The following is a 22,035-nucleotide window of genomic DNA, read 5'->3' on the forward strand; positions in this document are numbered from 1 at the left end:
ATTGCCTCAATATATCTACTATTCAGTAAGGTAAAAGCTGATGTTAAATACTTGTTTATCACCATTAGAGTAGCTTAAATCACAAAATATTTATTTAAAATAAATAAATTAAAACAAACATTGTTAAAAGTACCACAAACCCCAAAGCCCCCCATTTAAAAACTATAGTGACCAATTCAGGAATTGTGCTAATTGCATTCTTCTTTCATGACAAGAAAAAAAACTGAGTAAACAACAAAAGCTCCTTTTAAACAATTTATTGAAAACCGTAACACTTTAAATTGAGCAAATCCTCAGCCTGTGTTCTTCCCACATTCAACACGCATTTCCACTTGAAGATTCAACCAGCACTCTCAACAGAAGCCTGCGCCAGCATCTGAAAGATCGTAAACATTACAAATGACTGATTACATATCAGTTTTATTTTACAGCATAAATCCACTCAATCATTTGTAACATCTCAAAAGTACATTTTCACAAAACACATACATACACATACATATATATACATACATACATACATATATATATATATATACATATATATACACATACATACATACACATACATACATACATATATACATACACACACACAAAAATATATATATATATATATACATACATATATACATACACACACACACACAAACACATACATACATACATACATACATACACACACACACACATTGAATGTGTACTACAATTAGTCTGGTGGACATACCCGCACTGGTGCACTGTGGTTTCATTGGTCCAACAACTTGAGGACACAATTCAGCTAATTTGCAAGAGCAGTTGCCTTGAGTGTTCATCCTGCAATCAGAACACAAAATTAACATGTTGCCCTTCTCTTAATCATGTATTCATAAAACATCAGAAAATAATTTTATAGTTTTTGATCCAACTGCGAATTGGCTTGCGCAATTGTTTCCGGTTTGGCAGTTAGGACGATGGTGTTCTTCCAGAGGTCTCCATTGTTTGGATTGGCATGCTTGTAGAAAAGGTTTCGGTACTGGGAATGGATCTTAATTTAAATATGGCTTTTCATTTCCCCCAAGAAATAGTCCTTACAAATACTTAAGACATCTTTACTTAGGATTTAAAAATGCACTGTTTCCAATCATTTTACTGAGGTTGAACGATTGGTTGGGCAAAAAGGGTCATTTTCAGGGTTCAGTTGGCAAAGTGACGGTTAAACTTTCATTGCTGAAAAAGGGACGAAACTTCTTTGGCTGTTGCTGCACTTTTGACAATGTAAGCTGATGAAAACGCACTACAATGAAAATACATTCAGTTGGCCTCCTTTTTTCTTTTGTCCTCTGAGGCAAAAGTTGTCTTGAGTATCACCCTTTGAGGGGAGATTGCAATACAGGACAATGAGAAACTCATTTACAGATGAGAAACAATGAGGTTTGCTTTGCTTACCAGCTGTTGACTACCAGTCGAGTTGCATTTGGTTGTTGTCTTTGGTTTTGTCGTTGCATGCCATCAAATGGCTCTAGGGTGATGGATCCATTTCCAAGGAAACTACATTGGAACATTTTGACAGTAACATTTTCCTAACCCTTGAAAACAGCAGCGTCCAGTTGATGGCATATTTGTGTTAGGAAGGAACTCAAGTCACTCGACTATAAAGAATGAGCAAAGACTCACCTATGCTTTGCACAGATTGTTGTAAAGGAGATCATGTTGCAAATTAACATTTACGTTACGGTCTGGCCTTGTTTGGAAAATCGATGAGCAGTGGTGAAGGTACAATTAAAAGCTTTATTAGAGTAGGAAAGCCAGACTGATAGGGCATTGCAGATTCCAACAGCACTGAATGTACAAAAACTAACACTCACTTGGTAACTGTACTGTTACATGAGCAGGAGAAATACTAAAAAAAGAACAAAAAAAAAAAAACTTACACATAAAAAAAAACTGGTAAAGTCAAAATACATTTCAAAGCTAAGCTTCATATTCCACAGATTTAGACATGGCTAGTTTGTCTTGTCAGATTTCTTCCAAAATACTTGTTAACTGTGCACGGTGACCAATGTTGGCTTTAAATGTGACTTCCAAGTCCAGTTCAGTATCTGCTGCGAGCCATCCCTCTATCGGGTCGATTGCCACCACGACCCCCACGTGGCCCTCCACGACTTGAGCTGCTGTACGAATCACGAGGAGGGTAGCCTCTCTCAACAGGGGGAGCTGGGCCCCTCTCCTGCCTGCCCATTCGCTCACCACGGCTAGGTGGATATGGGTCACTCCGACTGCTGGGGTAACTGTCACGACTGCCATAGCCATCCCGGGAACTGCTGCCATAGTCATCATAACGACTGCTTCCACTGCTCCCACCATAGGCTGGTGGGGGACCCCGTGAAGGTGGGGCGCTGCGAGAGTTACCTGCAGGGTCAATGGGTCAGGTAATTGGCAAGGTTCAATTTATACATTTTCTTGCACTGTGAAGTGCTCATTTTCGCCAATAGAAGTCATTCTGACAGATTCATTTAATGGACGACATGTTTGAATGTCCCATCATGTTATCGATCTTAAAGTTTAGGTGCGAGGGGAGATAGTGGCACACTTGTAGCCACGATGCAAAAAAGTTTTGCAAACATTTGATATGAGTCTTCTTTAGGGTATTAAGGGACAAAACAGCTCAACAGATTAAATGGGGGATTGGACACAGCCATGCTCTATCATGCAGAGGAGTGTCCTCAGTTACATTCACACATTGTAGGAGGAGCATGCAACGTGATTCATATGCCATTTCAAAAAAAAAAAAAAAAAAAAAAAAAAAAAAATCACATTAGAAAAGCAGTTTGATGTAGATTTTTATACTTATATGTAGACTTTTTAGATTCATTATATAACCTAACATTTCAAATATATTGTTTCTAATATTTAGCCATTTTAAGATATTTACATGGAGGTTTTTATAATATAATGTATAACCTAAGCTTTTGACTAAACTGCTTCTTTTTTTTTTTTATAAATGGCATATGAATCAGATAGCCTCCTACAATTTGTAAATCTATTTGAATAAAGTCCTCCCCATGATAGAGCACATCTCTGTCCTATCCCCATATGTAATGTCTGTTGAGCCGTTTTGTCCCTCAATACCCTGAAGAATGTCATGTTGAAATGTGTGTAAATTATCAAATTATTTTTTTTGCATCGTGGCTACGACTGTGCGACAATCTTCTCTCTCAGCTGTACTTTTATCGTAGTCAGCACTTCTCCAACACTGGTGCGTGTTCCTCCTCTGTCATCGATCTTAAGTTTAACATAGATATTTAGTTGATATGGGCAGTAACATATCCAAGCACAGGGGACAAATGGGCAGTGTTACCCATTTCAGCATGCCATTGATTTGAGAAGCCATTTTTCCTTTTAGAGCTCCAAGTGTTAGAACTGCAGGTAAGGACGAGGTTTTCAGAGTTGTCTTGATGGTTTTTTTGAACGTTACTCCTTGAGGGAGTGCTTTTCTAGGCAACACATACTGAGTGGTCAACAGATGTTTCCAAGGACTTTTTTGGGGTTCCATATGGTTGCAATCTCTCTGGGGCACATTAAATACTCTATTTTTTTCTGCATAATATTGCCACAAACACTGCAGAATGCAGCGGTAACATGCACCGATTTGTGGACACCGCTTTGGAATATAATTTTGTTTTTCAGTTGAGATGCCAATGGTCACATTTCTAAAACGCATTGAAATATGCAACTTGGATTGCAGGTCAGGGGTGCAGCAAAGGGAAAGAAAAAGGCTTTAAAAAGGGTGCCTGAAATGCAGTTTCCTCTGGGGAGGGGAAAACGGCAGTGTCTTGTGACTGGAGATTGTGGTAGTCAATGATATCATTTGGTTGGTCATTTGCGCAGCTCTTCTTTGTGCCACAAAGTGGTTATCTGTCGTCATTATACTCATGGAGTCATATCTTACCGTAACCATCATATGAATCTCTGTAGGAGCCACCACTTGAACGGTCCATATAGCTTCTGGGTTCCCGGCCTCCCCCATAACCATCGCGGTCACTGCATAATTGGAACATTGTTATTTAAAGGACCAGGTGAGATCTGATCTCAATGTTTAACCTTTTGTATGAACCCATACTCATACCTGCATCCTCTTGACATTGAGCCATAGTCATCTCTGGAACTGGAACTGGAGTATTCTCTGTATGAATAATCTCTTTGAGGAGGTCCATAGTCCCTTGAATCTCTGGAATTATAATCCCGACTGGAGTAGCTGTGAAAAATAGCACAAAACGGGAAAGCTGTAACCGTGATTTGTTAAATTCTATATAGTTTGTGCCAAAGATCTATACAGTTAGGTTTTATTACAGGAAAGTTAAAAAAAAAAAAAAAAAAAAGAACTCTGATTCAGCTGCCCATGATTTTTCCAATAAAGTAAGACAAGGGTAACAGATTAACATTTAATAAGCAAACATGTAGTAATCTGGATTACATAATATTTTAATCCAGATTCAAATGTTCTTTACAACTCTCATTTTCATTTAAATTAAACCTTTTGCCACAGTTGGCGTATAACAAAAACACTGTAGAGGTGTCAGAAGCAATACTTTTATTTCAGCTCAACAAAATCTGGAGAAATTGGGTAATAGTGCCACACAAATGTATAATGTAACTATATATGAAGTGCCTCACCTATCTTTGGAGTTGTAATGGTCATCTCTTGGTGATGGATAATCATCCCTCCTGGACATGGAGTCTCTGCGAGGAGGGGGTGGACCATAGGGATCCCTGTCCCTTGACATGGGGGCTGGAACACAAAGTAATGACAAACTGGCTCATAAATCACTAAATAACCCTGAGATGCATGCAGCCCATCTGGGTACTTGCAGTTAGATGAGAAGTGAATATTGGAGGCTATCTGTTTAAGTCTACACAGCCAGCACACTTACCTCTACTCATGGGACCAGATGGGGCAGACCTCTTGGGTGGGGGACCTCCGTTACGAACTGGGGGTCCTCTCTTCATGGGAGGGGGACCTCTGGATGACATCCCTTTAAAGAAGGGTTCTACATTCCCTGAATTATCATAGTAGTCTTTTCACAGACAAGAAATGCAAATATTAAACACACTAAGCTCCAAAGACAATTTTCAAAAACTACATTCAATGAGAATATTTTACTATAGCACACATTGTATTATTTTACCAACTCAAATGATTAAATAAATTAAGAATTTACCTCTGGATGATGGGCCTCTCATACCACCAGGGCCTCCCCTGGAACCACGGGGGCCCCTGGGTGGACCACGACTGCGGGAGTGCATAGGTGGAGGTCCTCGCCTGCCAGCACTCTCAAACTGAGGCTTTGTTGCTTGCTCCACTTTGATAGGCTTACCATCAAGCGACTGTTGTAGAAGAATTACAATTACAACTTCAAGCACATTTTTAAAGATTATGGCTGATTTAAGATTGTACTTACCTTTCCATTCATCTCGCGTGCTGCATCCTTTGCATCAGCCGGACTTTCAAAAGTAACAAAAGCGAAGCCTCTTGATTTGTTTGTTTCACGGTCTTTCATCAGAAGAACTGAAATGTGAAAATACAGAGTGAGAGGAGAGTTAGTGCTTAGTGATGAAGCTGATTACATTATTCTCTGACAGAGTCACAACAATGATCTTGCAACAGTTTAAGGATGGCAAAAGCATGCTCTTATTACTACCCCCATTTTACAGTTTACGGTTGAAAGATTTTTTCCTCATTTCCTGCTGTAAGACGAAAGTGAATTTAACAGTAAACAAGTCTTTAGCTCAGAATAGGCTTCATGTTAAGTAAACAAAATGGGGACAAGCGTAAAATAAAAACAAAATAGCTTGTGCTTGATTATTAAAAATGAATACCAAATTCACAGATTCATAACAACCAATTCGAACATGAGCATTATCTCAACACCCCCATTTGAGGTGTTAACAATTAACGTACAGTCAGGTAACGTTTAAGGCACACACATCTGGTAACGTTATGCATGCGAATCAGCAAAAACTGGTCAATTTTAAGGATAACTGAAACAGCATTGCATTAACGTTAAACACGTTTACTAGGGTTGACCACGGTACGAATTGAGAATAAAATAGCCAAAAGTAGTTCCGCTCACACCTTCGACAATCCTGCCATATTTGCTGAAGTACTGCTCCAGGGCCTTCTCGGTTGTCTCGGTGTTCAGTCCACCGATGAAGAGCTTTCCTGGTCGGTCTGCCTCTGCCATGCTACAAAATCCACCACCTGCAACAAAAGAAGGGTCGTGCATAGTCAATAGAACATTTTGCATTTGCAAACACAAGCATGCAACGTTGTATTTGCCCTCGGTATACACACATGTCTGTGGTGATTAACGTTACCTTGCTTCTGGCGAAAGTCTTGGGCGGTTGAATGCGCAAAATGGCGATAAACGTGCCAGCTGTTTTAGCTAACTAGTTACTTGGCTAACGATAGTTAGCAAGTATTCGAGCGACTAACGGGAGATTTAAGCTTTACAAATGTCAACACTCAACTTTAAAAACACAACAAGGCAATACTGCTATGTGGGTTGTCATACGTATGCAAGCACACAGTCAGCTGTGTTGCCACACTGTACTGTACCGCGGCTTTGTGTAAGCTAAAGCTAACAGCAATGGTGCGCACAACGGTTTTTCTCTCCCTTTTTCTTCTTCTTCTTCTTCTTCTTCTTCTTCCTCCTCCTCCTTCTTTTCCGTTTCCGGCAGACCAGATGCCCTAAGAAGTAAGGCTGCCACCTACAGTTAAAACCTATGGTTAAAACACGCGAATAAGGTTAACTTTTTGATTTTGTAACAGCGTTGTGATAAAGCAAATATGGGTGACATTCAGTCCAAAAATGAGTGTGTTAAGAAGTAAGTGAACAAAACGGAAAGAAACTGTAGAGGATGTGCTTTTTAGTTGCAGGAAACATGTATCAGAGAAAGAAAGGACATTATGGACGAAATCAAACGATTTGGGATAACAGGAGCAGGATAAGAACATAATGAGATGTTTTAATTACATATTATTCAATCTAATTTCACGTCAATTACTTACTTACATTACAATATTTTTCGCACTATGGCCACCTCACTTTACTTTAAAATACTTTTTATACAATGCCACTTTACATTCTTTCAGTACTTTTTGCACATTGTCTGTTGTTTGTTTGTTTGTTTATTGGTTTTTTTTATTGTGGTAAAACTACCGCTGTAAAAGTGAATTTCCCCATTCTGGGATGAATAAAGTATTATCTTATCCAATCTAATCTAATGCACACTTCCGTTAAAAGAAGAAGAAGAAGAATGATGGACAAACAAATACTTTTTGCAGTATAGGATGATTACATGAACAGATCAAAGCAATCCTGTACTTAAATATCCCCTTAAGACATGTTATAACACATGTAAGCAAAAAAACTAAAAGGCTGGAAGTTTCAAGTTGAATAATGATTGGCTTCCAAACTTTAGCTGTGATGTCACAAAAACATGTTGTGCACTAGCTGCAATCAGACTCACATTTAAAGTGAGCAAAAACAAACTTTTCTCCAATAGGCTAGGTGGATGTAAAAACTGCGGAACCTACCCAGGTTAGTGGAATGTGACTTTTTCAAACTCTTAGTTTGATTAAGTCTTTTTTATCCCCTAGCTGGAATGAGGACATCTGGTGTTGGAATGGTGATAGTTTGAGAATATATCTACACTGTATATGGAAGTATCTACATCTGTTACGTTTCTTTACTCATTACTCACGCTTTTCCTTATTTGTGACTTGCAACTTCCTTCCTTGAGAGGGAATTGTAGGCTACAGTATTAAATGGGGCTTAAGAAAGTCCTGGCATCAGATGGCTCTAGTCACAAATTAAAAGTAGGCTAGTAATACCACATGAAAATAGGGCATGACATTACATGTAAAAGTCATGCATTCAAAATTTGACTTGGGTAAAATATATACAGTACAGGCCAAAAGTTTGGACACACCTTCTCATTCAATGCGTTTTCTTTATTTTCATGACTATTTACATTGTATATTCTCACTGAAGGCATCAAAACTATGAATGAACACATATGGAATTATGTACTTAACAAAAAAGTGTGAAATAACTGAAAATATGTCTTATATTTTAGATTCCTCAAAGTAGCCACACTTTGCTTTTTTGATAGCGCTGCAAACCCTTGGTGTTCTCTCAATGAGCTTCATGAGGTAGTCACCTGAAATGGTTTTCACTTCACAGGTGTGCTTTGTCAGGGTTAATTAGTGGAATTCTTTCCCTTATTAATGGGGTTGGGACCATCAGTTGTGTTGTGCAGAAGTCAGGTTGATACACAGCCGACAGCCCTATTGGACAACTGTTAGAATTCATATTATGGCAAGAACCAATCAGCTAAGTAAGGAGAAACGAGTGGCCATCATTACTTTAACAAATGAAGGTCAGTCAGTCCGGAAAAATGCAAAAACTTTGAATGTGTCCCCAAGTGCAGTCGCAAAAATCATCAAGCATTACAACGAAACTGGCTCACATGAGGACCGCCCCAGGAAAGGAAGAACAAGAGTCACCTCTGCTGCTGAGGATAAATTAATCTGAAATCGCAAGTTAACAGCAGCTCAGATTAGAGACCAGATGAATACCACACAGAGTTCTAGCAGCAGACACATCTCTAGAACAACTGTTAAGAGGAGACTGTGTGAATCAGGCCTTCATGGTCAAATAGCTGCTAGGAAACCACTGCTAAGGAGAGGCAACAAGCAGAAGAGATTTGTTTGGGCCAAGAAACACAAGGAATGGACATTTGACCAGTGGAAATCTGTGCTTTGGTCTGATGAGTCCAAATTTGAGATCTTTGGTTCCAATCGCCGTGTCTTTGTGAGACGCAGAAAAGGTGAACGGATGGATTCTACATGTGAAGCATGGAGGAGGAGGTGTGATGGTGTGGGGGTGCTTTGCTGGTGACACTGTTGGGGATTTATTCTAAATTGAAGGCATACTGAACCAGCATGGCTACCACAGCATCCTGCAGCGACATGCCATCCCATCCGGTTTGTGTTTAGTTGGACCATCATTTATTTTTCAACAGGACAATGACCCCAAACACACCTCCAGGCTGTGTAAGGGCTATTTGACCAAGAAGGAGAGTGATGGAGTGCTGCGCCAGATGACCTGGCTTCCACAGTCACTGGACCTGAACCCAATCGAGATGGTTTGGGGTGAGCTGGACCGCAGAGTGAAGGCAAAAGGGCCAACAAGTGCTAAGCATGGGAACTCCTTCAAGACTGTTGGAAAACCATCTCAGGTGACTACCTCTTGAAGCTCATCAAGAGAATGCCAAGAGTGTGCAAAGCAGTAATCAGAGCAAAGGGTGGCTACTTTGAAGAAACTAGAATATAAGACATGTTTTCAGTTATTTCACACTTTTTTGTTAAGTACATAATTCCACATGTGTTCATTCATAGTTTTGATGCCTTCAGTGAGAATCTAGAATGTAAATAGTCAATAAAAGGAAATAAATGAAGTAAATAAAGGAAACGCATTGAATGAGAAGGTGTGTCCAAACTTTTGGCCTGTACTGTATAAGGTAAAAAGAACACATTTTTCCCAATTGGCCCTTTCAAAGTGTTACATTATTAGATGTATTTTGTATGATCGATATTGATACATTGCAATTTTAATGTGGCTGATGGATGGAGCGAATATTAACTACTTGATATACTGTTTGGTAGTTTAACCTTCAACAATGCATCATATTTTGTTGGTTGATCTATGTTTTGTATGTAAAATGTGAATCTGCAAAGTAACTCATTACATGTCATTTAGCTGACGCTTTTATCCAAAGCGACTTACAATTGCTACATATGTCAAAGGCCACATGCCTCTGGAGCAACTATGGGTTAAGTGTCTTGCTCAGGGACACATTGGTTGATGTATCAGAGTGGGAATTGAACCCAGATCTCCCACACCAAAGGAATGTGTCATATCCACTGCGCCATCACTACCCAATGTGTAACTCAAAATGTAAGTTAAATTAAAAACACAATATTTTTCTCTAGAAGTATAATGAAGAAATAAGCTACCTACAAGTACATCAACATTGCACCCATGTACATGCACTTAATACTTTTTACAAGAGCTAGACTTGCAGGGTGTATAAACCCTTTCCGTTTTTTCTAGCTATTCTAGATAAAAAGAACCCTATAGAACTATTGCTTAATATCTGCATCACAACCAAAGGAGTTAATTTATGGAACAGCTGCAGTGAAGAGATGAAATAATGTAGGCCTACAACAATGAGCAATTTCAAGATACTTTTTAAAATGAATATATTGAATGAGTACGAGAAGGACTCGAGGTGATTGTATTGTGGACTGTATTGGTCTTGGGGTTATATATATATATATATATATATATATATATATATATATATATATATATATATATATATATATATATATTATGTCTAGTTTTAATGGGTTAATAAAACACAGAGAAATATTCTTTCATAACGCGTTGTTTCTAACTTATAGCAGTGTAAAGCACAGACACCTTATTGTTCGTAAAAACAAAACAAGGACGTTTATGGAGGATTCAATAAGCAACGTCAACTACTTCCACGGTGTCAATTCGGTCAGAACCGACGTCCGATTCTTTTCCTTTCAACTTAAAACAATTATCGATGTACGTGTTGCTAAGATTGAAAATGTAATCGTTTATAATCATCTTTATACAAAACGTATCTTACAAAAACGGGAATGGGTGTATCAACAGCAGCTAAAAATGTATAAACCTTACATACTAAACAGATTACTTATTATACGGCTTTATTTTGAACTTACACTCTTAAACTTCCGGTGCAAGAACGTCACTTAAGCTGGTTGAGCAGGGTGAGCCAGACAGACAGGTCAGCTCAGCTACTGCGTCCCGAGTAGAAAGGCGTAGCTAGCTAGCTAACAGTGTACAACTAGGAAACATTTCCTTTTCTCAGAAGAAGGAAAGCTCTCCTTTGACATAGGTATATAAACTCTTAGGAGAACAGTGTCCGCGATAAAATGAAGAGGCGGATACACTTTGGTTTTGTAACGTTACTGGTTTATTCGCTAGTCTCGTATTTCTGTTCGTGCTCGGCGTTTTATCTTCCGGGTTTAGCTCCAGTGAGTTTTTGTGAAGACGGCAAAGGCGGCGAAGATTGCCAGGTAGGTTGAATTCATGATGAGACTCAAAATTATTATGTAGTGTATTGGATTGTCTTAGGTAGATGGAATTGGCATCCTCATTTCAATTTATTTTCCTTAATATTGCTAGCTAGCCAACCTTCTCCTTAGGCCCCGGCTATCAAATGGAAACGTAGCTCTGGCATAATATTCTAATGAATTGCTAATTGGTTTTCCAGGCCAAGGGAGTATATAAACTAAGTTAACTGGAGTGTCGGGGGTTTATCCAGCATACTTATGAGACTGTTGACACATTAACACTGACTCAAATAATGAACTATGAGAGAAAAGTCATACCTATCTTGACTGGCCACCTTTTTATAATGTAGACTAAAAGGCAAACCGTTTCTGCTTCTCAACAGACTGTGATTCAGCTGTTTGTCAATCGCTTGGACTCCGTGGAGTCAGTCCTACCTTATGAATATGATGTGTAAGTGGCGTTTCGTTTCTCCTTGATGCTATTTATGTTCTCTCTGGATAAATGTTTTCTAGCTCAATGACCTATTATCAATATGTGACCATCTGTATGTGTTAAAGGTTTGACTTTTGCAAGGATGCCAAGGAAAGCAGGCCGTCTGAGAACCTTGGACAGGTACTGTTTGGCGAACGAATCGAGTCTTCACCATACAAGGTGGGTTTAAATCAGAAAATCTAAGCCTGCATGGCATTTATGGGATTGCATTTGTTAGATTTCATATAAGTTTGTTTAATGCATTCTATTAATGCAACATGACTCTTATTTGCCTTTTTTTACAGGTCAGCTTCAACAAAGATGTTAAATGCGAGGCGGTGTGCACAAAGAACTATAAGAAAGGCAATCCAGAGGATCTAACCAAACTGGATTTTCTTAAGATGGGAATGCAGCTGAACTACCAGCACCACTGGTTTGTACATTTGATACTGCATTGTACTGTCATTTATTTGTAAGTTGTTTTGTAGTTGGGTTTTGTTTGACAGATGGATAACAGCAGTTGAGCAAACAGACACAAGCACAGATATTTATCAAGAAGTTTATTGAGATGAGCAAATTATTTTTTTCAGGATCATTGACAACATGCCGGTGACATGGTGCTATGATGTGGAAGATGGTCAGAAGTACTGCAACCCGGGCTTCCCCATTGGCTGCCTTGTTACCTCAGATGGCCGAGCTAAAGATGCTTGTGTGATCAATGTGAGTTATTTCTGTCTTTGAACATGTACTCCACTTAACATAATAACTTAAAACTAATTGGTTTTTTTTTTTTTTTTTTTTTTTTTTTCACGTCCACAAATAATCACAAGTGTAATCATTTCTAATTTTTAGAAAGTTGTAATGGAAAAAAAAACTATTTCTTTCTTTAGGGAGTATTCATAGTGTATTTGATTTATTGTGTTAGAATACAAAAGTAGTCTTTAATTTGCAATTAATTGACATTTAAAGTCTCAAACAGTATTTGATAATACTTACATATACACGATGTAACAATCTTTCATATAAATATTGAAGCATAGTCACTAATGTAACCAAAAATATTAAATCATCGGAATTGATGGGTCCAGGCCACACAGATAGTACAATTGACATACGTAGGATAGTGGTGAAGTTGGAAATCAAGTTATAAAATTCTTTGAGTAAGACAATTGCAGTATTGAAGATTCTCAACAACATACAGGGGTTTGTTTAAAATCTACAGATTTTTTTTTTTTTCTTTCTCTTCTTCAGTCGGAGTTCAACAAGAAGAACACATATTATGTCTTCAACCATGTGGACATCAAGATCACTTACCACAATGGAGCATCAGAAGGGTGGAGAGGGGCTCGGCTGGTCGCTGCCACTCTGGAGCCAAAGAGGTAATTGTGATTGGTAGTAGATTGATAGGAAGTAAACATATTGATTTAAGGCTAATCTACCAACTGAATGACAACTTGCCATTCAAAACAAACACTAGATTTATTAATCTAACATGAAGAATTTTGTTTTGCGCACAACAGTATCAAACATACAGATGAAAAAAAAACAAGTTGTGAAGGAGGCACCCCAATGGAGGTCCCTGGGGAGTTTAATGAGGATTTGTCAATCATTTACACCTACTCTGTCACATTTGAGGTAGGTATCTAAACTATACGACCAATTGTATTTTATAATTTATTGTGTGCAACTAACGTCGGACTATGAGAATGAGGAAGATAACGTTTTGTGTGTTTTTTGCAATAATTTCACTACTTTTTTATAGGAAAACAATTCTATCAAGTGGGCCTCTAGGTGGGACTACATCCTGGTCTCTATGCCTCACACCAACATCCAGTGGTTTAGGTATGAAGATCATTTTCACATTGTGAACCACTCTCCCTAAAATTCCCTGGGTCTCGATGCTTGTTAGTTGATGCTCTGGTATGTCTTGTTTGTCCAGCATCATGAACTCCTTGGTCATTGTCCTCTTCCTGTCTGGCATGGTTGCCATGATCATGCTGAGAACCCTGCACAAGGACATTGCCAGATACAACCAGGTGGACCAGGTAAAAAGCATGGTAGAGCTCTCTCTCAGTTGGAGCTGATCCTGATGTGTATATGAAGCACCAGCATACAAGTGAAGATTTCTTGAAGATGCAGTGGTTTGAAATAAACACTCTTTGTTTTTTTAAAAGGTCCCATGGCATGAAAATTTTACTTTATGAGGTTTTTTTAACATTAATATGCATTCCCCCAGCCTGTCTAGAAATGGAAATGGTGATAGGAGTAAACCTATCTTTGAGAAAATAAACTCCGATGAGCCGTTTTGGAATCTGCTTGTTATGAGGTCATAACAAGCAAGGTTACCTCCCCTTTCTCTGCTTTGCCTGCCCAGAGAATTTGGCCAACCCATGAGAGAGACATCATGGCTTTCAAATGAGAAAAGTGGCAGTTGGTCAAGGCCACACCCCCACCCTCCACCTTGCCCCTCCTCAATAGCTTCTGACACAGAAATGGCACATCCTAAGGAAAGCTCATTGTGGGACTGGTTCTAGTGGCTGTAGTTCTGCACTAAAGCTGAATTTCGGGAAAGAGACTTCAGATACAGTATTAGGGGACCACTAAGGTCTATATAAAAGCATCCAAAGAGCACCATGTCATGGGACCTTTAAGGGTAACAATTTGAATATCAGTTTTTCTCTTATTTGTGTACTGCATGGCAACATGTTGCCACCATGCAAATTAACTATTCAAAGTAGATTGTACCATTTCAGTGAAATCTCATATTCAAGCTTACAGCTTTGAAGAGCAGCCTTGTTTTTAGCCAGATGGCCATACATTATTGAAGCTATGTTGTTGGGCTTTAAAAGGTCACTTCATGTCTGTGGTTGTAAATCTCTCTTAACCCACAGTGCATGATGATATTAGAGTTTAGCTGAAACGTTTTACTCACAAAAATTCAAGGTAAAGGTTTTCACCTGGCAATAAGTGAGATTTACTGTTCATCTTTATCACAGTTATGTGGGTAATGCTTTAATCTTGCAATGTGAAATACCACCCAGCACACTGGGTGCTCAGTACCCAGAATTATAAATATTTTGTTACATTTCACAGGCAGACTTGATAAAGCTTCCATCGACCAAGGAAAAATCCTCTATACCCTACGTAAGCTTATTAATAGCTGTTTTGAAGAGAACCTTTTTGTGGTTATTAAATTGGGTGTTTGGGTGTATGATTGCAGCAAACTAGCACATTGGGACATGATGTAAAATGTGGTGTGTAAACGGATTGCATAGGTGCCCAACTGCAGAAGTATACTGTAAATTGGGCACGAAGTTTTTCACACTGCATTTTACAGCTTTTAGTAAACAAAGTTTTCTGTCTTCACCTTATTTTTCTTTACTAAAAGGTGAGGTAGTGTTCACTGCTTGGTGGTGGGTTAACATTTTTAACTTTTTCATTTGCAAATGTTAAGTACTACCTTGATTGTGACTGTTGCTGTATTGCTTTCTGCCTCCCTTCCAAGGAGGATGCCCAGGAGGAGTCGGGGTGGAAGCAGGTGCACGGAGATGTTTTCCGCCCCCCCCGGAAAGGCATGTTGCTGTCGGTGTTTCTTGGACAGGGCACCCAGATCTTCATCATGACCTTCATTACTCTCTGTAAGGACTATTTTACATTGGGCTGTAACTTACAATATTGGTAATGGTGACGCACACTGAAATTTTCTTTTTTTTTTTTTTTTTTTTTTTTTATTGCTATGATTAGTTTCCCTCTTTTGTGTTCACCACATTAAGTACTTCAAGTGACACTAGTGTCATTTTATTTTTATATATTTTTTTTACACATAATTAACAGCAATTTACAAATTGTTGCAGTCAGTATTACACTTAAAGGCCACCTTGTTGTATTCAGTGAGTTGAGTTAACATAAATAAATAGGAGTGTATGGGAAAACTGAATTTATTTGGAACTTCAAGACAACCTGCTGAGTTTTAACTTTCATTGTCTCCCAAAACGTACCTTGTTTAATTCCCTTAGTTTTATTTTGCCATCATGGTAACGGACATCCCTACAGCGAGAGGCAGTAGAACAATTCAGTTCATACTTCTACTGAAAGTTCAGAACAAGTTTAAAGGCCCATCTGTTGAAACCTCTGAAATATATTGAACTACATTCAATGTACACCAAGAAGATGCATATACATTGTCAAGCCAGTTTTAGGTTTTACAGTGGGAGTTCAGTGGGGAGCAGATAGGACTAGCATTGTACTGAGTCTTTGTATTGATTTTTCAGTCTTTCATTTGCAATGGTGCTGCTATGTCTTAATGAGTGCACTGATGAAAGTTTGTCCTCTGTAGTCCTGGCCTGTCTGGGTTTCCTGTCACCGGCCAACAGAGGGGCTCTCATGACATGTGCTGTGGTCCTCTGGGTTCTGCTGGGCACGCCTGCTGGCTATGTGTCTGCACGCCTTTACAAAAGTAAGAGTCCAGGGAAAACTTTGCAGCAAAATTTCATTAAAAATCTTTTTGTTTTTTTTGCAGTCAATGTGATCTTTCTCATCATATCCTCATCCATCTCTTTCTGCTCTCAGCTTTTGGCGGTGAAAAGTGGAAGACAAACGTCTTGCTGACGGCACTCTTGTGCCCAGGGTAAGTTCACTTGCTAAGCAGATTTTCGTTCATTTGTCTAGAGCAAGATGTTGCGCTTGTATATGCTCCTGTTGTCTTGCTCACTCTCTCAAATATTGTCTTTCCTTGTCATTGTCTGTTATCCACCTTTCTTCCCCTAGTATTGTGTTTGCAGACTTCTTCCTGATGAACCTGATCCTTTGGGTGGAAGGTTCCTCAGCAGCAATCCCCTTTGGCACTCTGGTGGCCATTTTGGCTCTGTGGTTTGGAATCTCTGTGCCCCTCACCTTCGTTGGTGCCTACTTTGGATTCAAGAAACCTGTGAGTTGGGCCTTATATAAACTTATCAAATCTGGAAATCATTGATTGTAGATGAGGTGTGTGTTTTTAAGAGTTTGTAATCATTTTTCTCTTTCTGCTCCTGTACAGGCAATTGAGCAACCAGTGCGAACAAACCAAATCCCCCGTCAGATTCCTGAGCAGTCCTTCTTTACAAAGCCTATTCCTGGTATAGTGATGGGTGGTATCCTGCCCTTCGGCTGCATCTTCATCCAACTTTTCTTCATTCTCAATAGCATTTGGTAAGAAGAGAGGAATGCTGTCTTTTCTGATTGGTCTGGAATTGATTTATTGAACAGCTTGCACTCTTAACAGAAAAGAGTCACATGTTGCCTTTTCTTTGTTTAGGTCTCATCAGATGTACTACATGTTTGGCTTCCTGTTCCTGGTTTTCATTATTCTACTCATCACATGCTCTGAGGCCACAGTTCTGCTCTGCTACTTCCACCTATGTGCTGAGGTACCTGAATGTTCAGAGAAATCTCTCATTTATCAATTGTTTGCTGAAAGAAATTTAATTACTTAAACTTAAAAATAAATTCTGGTTAGGAGCACATACTATACTGGTCATATCATAGTCCTACTAAGAAAGGAAATACAAATATCTTAGGTGTCTTCCTCTAGATCTTGCCTTTGAATATATTTATTTAGTTGCACAACCTTGACTACATGTCTAATAATGTATTTGTTTAGGGTAATTTCAGCTGACCTATCCTAACATGTCATCGTTTGTCCAGGACTACCACTGGTGGTGGCGTTCCTTCCTGACCAGTGGCTTCACAGCAGTCTATCTGTTTGTCTACGCTGTGCATTACTTCTTCTCAAAGCTACAAATAATTGGAGCTGCCAGCACCATCCTCTACTTTGGATACACTATGATTATGGTCCTCATCTTTTTTCTCTTCACAGGTGAGGCTCTGAGATAACTGACACGTGAGCTCTTTAAGCAGCCACAACCATTTCCTGCTTGTCTTGACCCATTGCAATGATAACTAGATGGCATATAGTAATCAGTTTCTTTTATTGAAGAGCTCAGATCATCTTTATACATAAAAAAAAAAAAAAAAAAAAAAAAAAAAAAAAAAAATAAATTCACATCCTAATTGTTTTATGACTGGAGAGTAAGCTCCAATACTTTTTACATGACAGGCAGAAAGGTGTGTGTAGTTTGTAGGAGGGAATGTCATTGTTTGCTCAGTGGTTCAACTGTATTGTGTAGATTCAGGACCTCCATCCTGTTCCGATATAATGCACCAGGAAGCAGTGCAAATTCTTTTTCCCCCTCTTATTTAGCTAAAAGCCAATCCTTGGCCTTTTTTATTTCTATAATAGCATGTACAGAGACACTGTGTCAAATGAAGTTAAGAACAGTTATTTGGATTGTCCTTTTTATGCCTCTGTGCCAGCAACATCTCAGGAACGCCTGTAGGGAGTTTCTTCAAATTGGGCACAAATGTCCACTTGGACTAAAGGATGAACTGATTAGATTTTGGTGGTCAAAGTCACTGTGACCTCAGATAACACATTATTGGCCTTAACATAAGAATTCATAGCTAATTCTAACAAAATTTCACACGTCTGTAATTTGATACTGAAAAAGTTATCGTTTTAGCCTACTGGTACTTTCTCTTTTTGTAATAACACAATGGATTTCAGTTGTAAAAATAAGTCTAAATTTATATTAGAACATTTTACACACTACACACAACTCTCTCTCTCTCCCATCCCTACAACCTCTAGATGGTCAGTCTGTCACCAGGGCATGGAGAACGCCTTTGTTTCAGAGGAAGCGTAACCACACCGACTGCTTTTGGCTCGACATTACATTGCCGCAAACATTGTCTGCGTGAAGTTTAGAAAAGTGTAACCACACATGCGGCCTCTTTATTGGAATTGCCCTGACTCACTGACTTGAACAAGCTGCAGAGGTGACGTAGTCTCGCTGCATTTCCACCCCAGCTCTGTCACACCATGTCACTTAACAGCAGCATTAAAACAATGTCATACGACAATGGTTAAACCTTGCAATTAATCCACGATTCACGTGCATGCTGAACCGTGTAGGGGAATCTGTACAGATCACAGAAAGTGTCTGTCTCTCCCCCCCCCCCCCCCACCCTCCCCTCGGAGTTTCTTTTCTGTAGATTTAAAGATACAGGCGCCACTTTTACGATTTGCAATGGATGATTTAAAGTCTATATGCACTCAGGATTCCTGACTATAGCTGTGATGTCAGTTTCTCTGTACTTATGCTTTTTTGAAGAAACCACTCTCACATCCAAAGATTCTTCTGTGCAGGTGTGTTGGCAAATAACCTCAACTTGGCACAAAGGAACAAATCTCTCGCACTCTGCTCTTGCTATAGCATCACCGTTTATTTACCATCATATACAACAAACGTTTGGTCCCTCCGGACCTTCATCAAGAGTATTTCAAGCAAACCTAATTAGGCTTAAAATACCTTTTGCTCCTCCAATTCTGTTTTTGCACTTAAAATCATGCCGTGTGACTAAGGTTGTGCAGATTTATGCACCACACACTACCACAAAGGTAGGATGAACAGAACATTGTTGCTGCCTTTGTCTCCACATAAAGAGACAGGTTGACATGGTAACGGCACTCTCCGGCCCTGTCCAGCTCTCATGCACACCCACTCAGATGAGACTAGGGGTGTGTGTGTCGAAAGAGGCTAATATATATATAGGACTAGATAACTGCCTATTCTGTCACCATGATGTCACATGATGAAATTTTCTCTGGTGTTAAACTGTCATTAGGCCAGATAAAAAAAAAAGTTAGCCTGTAGCTCTGCTTGACACTATCTTAAGTCAGAGCTGTAAGTAGCAAGGGGACGAGATGTCAGAAGATTATCACTAAGAAATAATCCAAGGATTCAAGGAAAAGATGAGGAGTTTCCCTCCTTGCTCCCAGTTTTGATCTAAATAATCCTAATCTCTCTCACTCATTCCCCATCTTTAAGTTTTAATTTTTTTTCCACCTCGTCCCAACTTTGATCACAATTTAATTCGGGATTGGGTTGCGTGACCCCTGTTGAGCAGGCAGAACTTTATTTATTTTTTGTACCCACTTGAATTGATCCAGGATTTTGACCAATCTGGCTTCTCAACATTGGGGGTATGAAGTGCTGGTGTTTTTGTTGTCTTGTGTAGAGTGCAGTCCCAACTGTCAAGTTATTTTTCAAGCTTTAGTGGTTAAATTTGGTTTTGCCATGACAGCAAGCTGGTGTACAATTTGAAACTTTGGGTTTTAAGGTGTGCTTGTGAAGTACATTAATTCCAGGACCTTGTGGCTTTTCATTAATGTGGTGCTTTACTAATATTTGTCCCAAGAAGATTTTCAAAGGCAGCTAGTTCTCATGGGTGTTTTCTTTTTTTTGTTTGTCTTTTGTAATATTTATCAAATCCTTCCTCTAACTTTTCTTTTCAGGTACAATTGGCTTCTTTGCCTGCTTCTGGTTTGTAAATAAGATCTACAGTGTAGTCAAGGTGGACTAGAGGCCTGAGGGGAAGACTTGACTCCTTCCTGTTGCAGTACTGTCCTCCTCCTGTGCTGGCTGGGTGATAAAGTGGTCTCAACTGAAACATCACTTATCATAGAAAAGACCCGATGAGCAGAGCCCGTCCTCTTTTGTGCTTTAAACCTATGTTGCTATGGTTCTTTTTTTTTTTTTATATATATATATATATAATTTTGTCTTCACTGTTGACCAGTAATATTTTGAGTGGCACTTTGAAAATTAGTGTGGGTTCCAATGATCTATCTAGCTTTCATAGTGAGCAGTCTGTTTTGATGGGTTTAAGACAAGCTAAAATGTTTTTTTATTTTAATTTTCTAAAGGAAGTAAAATATTGTTTTTCCATTCCCTCATGGCTAAATGTTTTGTTTTTCCATTACCTGTATTGTAATGATGAAATGTGTGTACATATACTGTATAGAGTCAGCAAGAGAATGCTCCTTAAAGATTGTCACATTATTGAATCATCTGTAGGAATTCCTTTTCCTGTTATTTTTTTTATTTTTGTTTAAGGTGAAGATGGGGCTATACATCCTTAAATATCAGCCTGTATTGTAGGTCAGAAATTATATAAAACATGACATTGCTATGATACATGTCCATTCTCTTGATTTTAATGGCTACATTTAAGTTTGCATAGAAACAAAGGGTACACTTGGTTAAGAAGCACATCTGTATCATAAACGAATATGCTACAGCAACAGTATGTTGCACATGAAGGATCCTAACGCAGTCCATGAATTTACTGATTAAGTACATATGCACCGTTGAGAGGCACCCTTATAGATTTATTAAGCAGTTAATGCTGAACTGTAACTACATAAAACACTGCTGCCTTTTGCTTTGAGCAGTGTGGAGTCATCACCCAAGGTGATAACATTTTTACAAATAAATGCAATTAATTCAAAATGAAGGCCACGTTTTTTTTCTTTGAGCCACTAAAATACATACATGAACATTTTACACACAATTAACCATGTTGATTACTTTTTATGTCAAGACTTAAGACTATGGGGTTGGGTGTTCAGCATGTTTGCTATAATAGTCTTTATAACAGCCTTTCCAGCTGAATGTCGAATTTCTTAAATCTTTTGCTTTTTTTTTTTTTTTTTTTTTTTGGACTTAAAAATGTAGAACTTTACCACAAGTGCACAAAAACCTAATTGAGAATGTCTGGCTTTTGTTTAAATCTAATTTCATTTCTGGCAAGTGTTTATCTCATTCATACATTTAATTAGTCTCACTTTGATTTCTGGAATCCCTTCACTCATGCCTCACTCACTTGTTCAACAGAATGTTGCTTTGCGTCCAATGCAAAGACCTGTCTGCACAGACGTCCTGTAAGTGTTTTAAAGATCCTACTCATTTCTAAAGCCAGGCATTGGCTGATGGGGTCAAAGAAGCACCCTGACACACTAATGCACACCTGTGGTCAACTTAATCTCAAGGGTTTGATATGAAAAAGGGATGTGTCAAATTGAATACAAAACTTTACACATACTACAATTAGTTCACCTTTATTCAACAACGGACAACTTTTGATGTTGGATAATGAAACCAGAAATAATACAAAAGCACAATAAAGATCACAATATGTGTATATATGTTTTAAAGCACTTAAAAACAAAATGTTCTCTTATTTTATGATACACTATTACATACTGTACTTTACCCATTTTGTCTTTTACAAAGCAACACTGACAAACTTAATATACAAGTTTGATTGTCATTTATACTGTAGTATGGATTTCTACACTGACCTTTTCAATAAACCAAAGCTCAAATCCACACCAGTCCAGCAAGGTCCCATAAATTGTGAATTGTTTCCAAGAAAACTATCACAGTCTAATAACAATAATTATACTAATAATAACACACTGGGAGCCCCCTGGTTGGTGATGCACCTT

The 22,035-nt window shown here is 38.6% G+C and overlaps 2 protein-coding genes across 6 annotated transcripts; one reads left to right on the forward strand and one right to left on the reverse strand.

The window, feature by feature from the left end:
- Positions 1-241: 241 nt before the first annotated feature.
- Positions 242-6,825, reverse strand: rbmx (RNA binding motif protein X-linked). Of its 4 annotated transcripts, XR_003693567.1 has the most exons (10): positions 6,358-6,819; positions 6,116-6,241; positions 5,442-5,548; positions 5,202-5,367; positions 4,914-5,057; positions 4,657-4,771; positions 4,109-4,237; positions 3,932-4,023; positions 728-816; positions 242-376 (listed from the first exon to the last, which is right to left on the reverse strand). XR_003693567.1 is itself a non-coding variant. In XM_028589791.1 (9 exons), exons 2-9 carry the CDS (start codon positions 6,222-6,224, stop codon positions 2,075-2,077), a joined length of 1,179 nt encoding a protein of 392 aa, XP_028445592.1. In that variant the 5' UTR covers positions 6,225-6,241; positions 6,335-6,825; the 3' UTR covers positions 1,751-2,074. The 4 variants fall into 4 exon arrangements, 3 of the variants coding, with proteins under 3 accessions (XP_028445592.1, XP_028445593.1, XP_028445591.1); XM_028589791.1 differs by lacking the exons at positions 242-376; positions 728-816 and adding an exon at positions 1,751-2,391 and having other exon boundaries at positions 6,335-6,825; XM_028589792.1 differs by lacking the exons at positions 242-376; positions 728-816 and adding an exon at positions 1,751-2,391 and having other exon boundaries at positions 4,914-5,030; positions 6,358-6,824.
- Positions 6,826-10,858: 4,033 nt separating this feature from the next.
- tm9sf5 (transmembrane 9 superfamily protein member 5) lies at positions 10,859-21,037 on the forward strand. 2 transcript variants are annotated; one of them, XM_028589507.1, is made up of 18 exons: positions 10,859-11,179; positions 11,560-11,627; positions 11,735-11,828; positions 11,954-12,081; positions 12,239-12,368; positions 12,900-13,027; positions 13,169-13,283; positions 13,411-13,490; positions 13,588-13,693; positions 14,742-14,792; positions 15,154-15,286; positions 15,985-16,104; positions 16,218-16,275; positions 16,416-16,575; positions 16,684-16,835; positions 16,942-17,053; positions 17,331-17,502; positions 20,041-21,037. In XM_028589507.1, the coding sequence occupies exons 1-18, from the start codon at positions 11,036-11,038 to the stop codon at positions 20,106-20,108; spliced, it is 2,019 nt and encodes a 672-aa protein (XP_028445308.1). In that variant the 5' UTR covers positions 10,859-11,035; the 3' UTR covers positions 20,109-21,037. The 2 variants fall into 2 exon arrangements, with proteins under 2 accessions (XP_028445308.1, XP_028445309.1); XM_028589508.1 differs by lacking the exon at positions 14,742-14,792.
- The last annotated feature ends 998 nt before the right edge of the window (positions 21,038-22,035 follow it).

Source organism: Perca flavescens, chromosome 10, assembly GCF_004354835.1.
Source record: "Perca flavescens isolate YP-PL-M2 chromosome 10, PFLA_1.0, whole genome shotgun sequence".
Classification (NCBI taxonomy): domain Eukaryota; kingdom Metazoa; phylum Chordata; class Actinopteri; order Perciformes; family Percidae; genus Perca; species Perca flavescens.

What these genes read in the sequence shown, in the direction of transcription:
- tm9sf5 (XM_028589507.1), top strand. Translation starts at nt 11,036, where the DNA reads ATGAAGAGGCGGATACACTTTGGTTTTGTAACGTTACTGGTTTATTCG. An exon ending in AAAAATCCTCTATACCCTAC is followed by an intron (nt 14,793 to 15,153) that starts GTAAGCTTATTA and finishes CTCCCTTCCAAG; the next exon opens with GAGGATGCCCAGGAGGAGTC. An exon ending in CATGACCTTCATTACTCTCT is followed by an intron (nt 15,287 to 15,984) that starts GTAAGGACTATT and finishes TGTCCTCTGTAG; the next exon opens with TCCTGGCCTGTCTGGGTTTC.
- rbmx (XM_028589791.1), bottom strand. Translation starts at nt 6,224, where the DNA reads ATGGCAGAGGCAGACCGACCAGGAAAGCTCTTCATCGGTGGACTGAAC. An exon ending in TCAATGTCAAGAGGATGCAG is followed by an intron (nt 4,024 to 4,108) that starts GTATGAGTATGG and finishes CCAATTATGCAG; the next exon opens with TGACCGCGATGGTTATGGGG. An exon ending in AGATTCATATGATGGTTACG is followed by an intron (nt 2,392 to 3,931) that starts GTAAGATATGAC and finishes TTGACCCTGCAG; the next exon opens with GTAACTCTCGCAGCGCCCCA.